The sequence below is a fragment of the Merops nubicus genome, unplaced genomic scaffold (genome assembly GCF_000691845.1).
Source record: "Merops nubicus isolate BGI_N331 unplaced genomic scaffold, ASM69184v1 scaffold7945, whole genome shotgun sequence".
NCBI classification, from domain to species: Eukaryota; Metazoa; Chordata; class Aves; order Coraciiformes; family Meropidae; genus Merops; species Merops nubicus.
The window spans coordinates 4,925-9,454 of record NW_008608898.1 but is presented as its reverse complement, the minus strand read 5'-3'; the positions used below and the strand labels follow the sequence as shown (position 1 = coordinate 9,454).

The following is a 4,530-nucleotide window of genomic DNA, read 5'->3' as shown; positions in this document are numbered from 1 at the left end:
AACTATGACAGACTATCAGAAAGATACTTGTGACACACCTGGGGACAAACTAAGCTCAGAAGAATGTTAACAACCAGATGAGAGACACATTAACTCCACAAAAATGACTGAGAAAAGAAAGCAAGAGAGTGAAAAATGAATATCCAATGAAGGGCAACATATTTTACAGGACATGGACACTGACATTATGAAGAGGTTCAACTTCCCTCTCACATGTGACATACTTGAGAGTAACAGACATTTCCTGTGGCTCAGAAAACAAGTTTAATTGACACTTAGAATGAAGAAATGCATACAGGTTTTTTTTTTAAAAATGAAATTTTATTATAAATCTGTAGGTTTAAGAAAATACCCCAAAACTGTCAAAGTAGTATGAAAAATGCTGTCATCCTATTCACAGTTACCAGTTTTCTCCAATAAACAGAGCATACAAAAATTGGTAGAAATCATGACAACTCTTTTTGGTGACACGAGTCAGGTATTTGTAATTCTAAATCCCCTGCTGACAACCAAGATGCTGCTGGCAGCCCAAGGGAGGGATTGAATCGTGTTCTTTCTGAAAACTGGAAATGCAGATGGCAAGGCTATATACATATCCACATCCTGTATTTTACATGTACAGGTAACTCAGGACACACTGAACATGGCTCAGCACAATACCCAACGTCTAGACAAACCTGGAGAGCCAGGGAATGTGTGTGTATGGTACTAAGGGATTCTCTATGCTCTGGTTCCCCTTTTCTTTTACATCTGAAACCTAATAAAGACCAACTGTTTTCCTCATTGACAGAAACAGTGAAGCTGACGTGCTGATGCACTGTCTTTTCAGACACAGAAAATGTGAGCTGCACTGCACGAGGCTTGTGATCTCAGAATGTAATGCAGTTGAAATATAACAATTAAAAGAGGGATTTTTAGAAGACTGTAGGCTGAATTTACTGCCTGCTGTTCACAGATAATTCATAAGATGGGACTGTGGAAAGAACTGCCTGATAGATGTTACATTCCTAAACTGAAGTATAGACTGCTTAAAAAAAGCAGAAAGTTTGCAAGTGTGCCACGGGTTAAATCCAGACCTGCCCTACAGCTCCACTCTGGGGAACTGGCTGCAATGGCTGGAAGCTGCAGCACAGACCACTCGTAACCCCATTCTGAAATCCTGCACACTGCACAGCACCCAGAGGCTGCAACTCAGAGCTGCAGTGTAGAGGAGGCTTCAGTGTAAGAAGTGTGGAGATTTTAGGAGAGTAAGATGAAACATTTCTGTTACAACACCTGCCTGAGGTACCAATATGATCTAAATGAGAAGGAAAAAAAAAAACCAAACCCAAACCAACTCTGTGTTATTTACTCTGTTTTTATCAGGTGCTTGAAGGTCCTCAGGCAGAGGACACATGGGATTTCCTACTGATCAATCCTCCCTTTGCCAACAGCGACTTGGAAGAAACCAGCATCAGGTTAAAAACCACTCAGTGCATTTCATTCACTTTGCTGTTTCAACTTAAGTTGAAAAGCACAGAATCAAGAGTTATCCAAAGAAAACTATGCTGCAGAAGAGACAAACCAACAGTCTCTCATCACCAGAGCAAACAGGATGGAAATGCAGAACTGAATGTACAGTAATTTCCTCCACCATGCAGACTAGATTATCCCTAGGTTAATCAGGGCTACCTGGAACATTTCTGGAAAGCCACCTATTGGTAAGGAGGTTGCCCCATTCTTCTGCTTTTAAACTGATTTCTGAAGCACTGTAATGGAACAGTCCAACACTCCTCATGCCAAAGAAGGAGAACATTCCATGTACATTCTAGGTGTGAACCTTCAGGCTTGGGAAGCGTTTCTCTAGATTGTCAGCAAGGGTCTGATCAGCCTCACGCAGAACTTCAAGAAAACTCTCCACCTGGAAATAAATTGCAAACACACACATACACACAAAATCAGAAACAACAAAAAAACCCTAGCAACTTGCATCAAATATAGAATTCTTGTACTTAGTACAGGGTGTCTTTCTATTTCTGTACCTTTCCACCAACAGCAGCCAGCAGCAGCCACTGCAAATAATGGAAAATGCTCCACAGCAGACACCTTCCTCCTAAACTTTGCAATATTATTGCCTTCCTCAAACTCTTATTGTTTAAAAGTACATAAAGAGCAGCTCCCTATGAGAAATATTTACCATAGTTATTCTATACAAATGTACAGGACAGATTTTCAGCTAGTATAAATATGCAGACATCCTTTCATTTCTGCAGTTTGACCCTTGTATCAGCTGATGATCTAGGCAAAGCTCTGGCTGAAGCAAGCCAGAGGAGACAGAGAGGGTGAGACTCTCTAGAATGGCATATTAGCTGTGTCTGAACAATTCTGTCCTACTTCTACATGTGATTCTGAAACATCTTACCACCTGAGTAGTATTTTTTTTCAGCTGTATCGAAGACCTTGTCATATACTCACCGATGCAAAATACAGAGGTAAGAGGTTCTGAAATGCACAGGAACATGTCTGTTCATTTAAATGGCCCTGATGTAGTCCTTCTAATATATTTTCCTGGAAAATAAAAGGAGAAATACAACTGGCAAGTCATGGGACAGCTGGTGAAAGAACAAACTCAAAATTGTGCACACAATGTCTACAGTATGTGCTTCATTCTCAAAAATGGGTGAAACAACCACAACCTACAGTTCTCAGAAAATGCCAGACGTAGCTAAAGCAAAAAGGTGTGAAAGCTCACACATCACAAGACTCTTAAACTGAATGCTCCCATAATAAAAAAGTCCATCTGAGGTGGATTTATATATTGATATTTTTTCTTTTCCTTAAATGGGCTTTCATTCAAAGGAAATGGTGACATACACTGAGAGATTACCACACAGAACCTTGGACCTGGAGGCACACACCTGAGGAAACTTGTGGCCCTGCCACCACCTCACCTCCTGAGTGACTCTCTAATGAATTGCCAGCATGAACTCCACATGCACAGAAAAATGCCCACATTAATAATAACATCTTTTTTCTTACCTACCCTACAGAAATCCCTCTCAGAGTTTTGTTTAGTCTTACCTTGGTCAGTTCTTGAAGCATATTGGAAAGTAATTCACAGCAAATATCCTTCAAAATTTTTAAATGGAAATCTTCCTTGTTTATATCAGCTCTTCCAGTCTCCTCTTCTTCAGATTCCTTGGAGTTATCAACAGATCTCTTCCCACAGCTCTCCATGTATTGCAAGATACGAATCAAGCTCCCAATCAGAGGCATATCTAATATAAAGATTTTACACAAAAGCTATAGGAACATATACTCTAAGAGTGTGGTGTCTTGTCACTCAAAGATTGTTACAAAGAAACAAGAGGAAACATAGTAGAAAATCCAAACCATTTTTCCTGCAAGCTAACCTGTATCTATAAAAAGTGTATGCCAGTGGTAAGGAACAGAAGGCAAATGTCTCTAGTAGTAACTCGGAGAGGTTAGTATGTTAAATTTGTACACAGATGATCCTAGCTGATAAACCAAACCAACATAACATCCTTATGCTGCAGAGCACCCTGAATCCCATTCCCAAGACAGGCTATTAATTCTAAAGACTTGTCAATGGATTGAAGAGTAACAAGTGATAAAGCGGCATCTAATTAAGTGCAGAATCTAAAAAAAAGAAATAACAAAAATTACTATCAAGACCTCATATTTTGGCAGAGGTGAACTCTGCAATTTTCACTAATTCACCCAATGGAGCAGACTGAACAGAATCTGTAGATTCTATCACTATCCAGTAACTGAACAGTGAGCTGTGACTTTTGGTCATCAGTGAAGAGCCTTACTGTATTCAAATACGTAACTCAATTCTGTGTTCTGAACTGGTTGCTAGTAAACGGTAATAAATTAACCACCTTTCACCTCACAGAAAGTCAATCTGAAAATATCTTTTATAACAAAAAGGAACAGAACCAAGCACTACTTGCTTTTCCTCATCTTGGTGTATTCTTGCTCTGCCTGCGACGCAAACATAGCCGAGAGCACGGACAAGATGGAGGCCAGCAGAGTCTTCTGCTCCTGCACCATGAGCGGCGGATCGTCCGGCTGGCAAAGCTCATGGCAAACGAGGTCATAAAGCAAACCCCAAGTCTCTTTTCCTCCATCAGGAGCCTGCACTTGAGAAAGAAACAGAGCCCACCAACCCAACAAAATTTAATCTAGGTATGTGAACAATTTCTCATCCCATCTGATGATCTAGAAGTTGCTGCCACTCTCAGTGTCACTACATGCAGCAATTCAAGTGTCTTACCAATAGCCTGAATGCCCTCATCCACCGTGGTCAGGAGCTGCAAGATATGCATATAGACATCAAGTCCTTCTGGATTATCTGATCTACACAGAACAAAAAACAAAGACAAATTAAAGATCTGATTATTGACTTTATATTCTCTGTGTTTTGGACACACAGAAGACTATCAGCAATCACTGCCACTCTCTTGGCTAACAAACTAGTTGACACATTTCAAATCCCAAGTGCAGGGAAATGTATTCCAGTCATCT

General features: G+C 40.2%; 1 protein-coding gene across 1 annotated transcript in view; it reads right to left on the bottom strand.

Moving 5' to 3' along the window:
* Positions 1 to 1,807: 1,807 nt before the first annotated feature.
* The window catches only part of SAAL1 (serum amyloid A-like 1), a 7,588-nt gene continuing 4,865 nt past the window's right edge, over positions 1,808 to 4,530 (bottom strand). Inside the window, exons 7-11 of the mRNA XM_008940397.1 lie at positions 4,280 to 4,362; positions 3,957 to 4,145; positions 3,061 to 3,257; positions 2,455 to 2,547; positions 1,808 to 1,900 (exon numbers count right to left, since the gene is read on the bottom strand). Coding sequence (XP_008938645.1) covers positions 1,808 to 1,900; positions 2,455 to 2,547; positions 3,061 to 3,257; positions 3,957 to 4,145; positions 4,280 to 4,362 — 655 coding nt within the window. The remainder of the gene's footprint in view (positions 1,901 to 2,454; positions 2,548 to 3,060; positions 3,258 to 3,956; positions 4,146 to 4,279; positions 4,363 to 4,530) is intronic.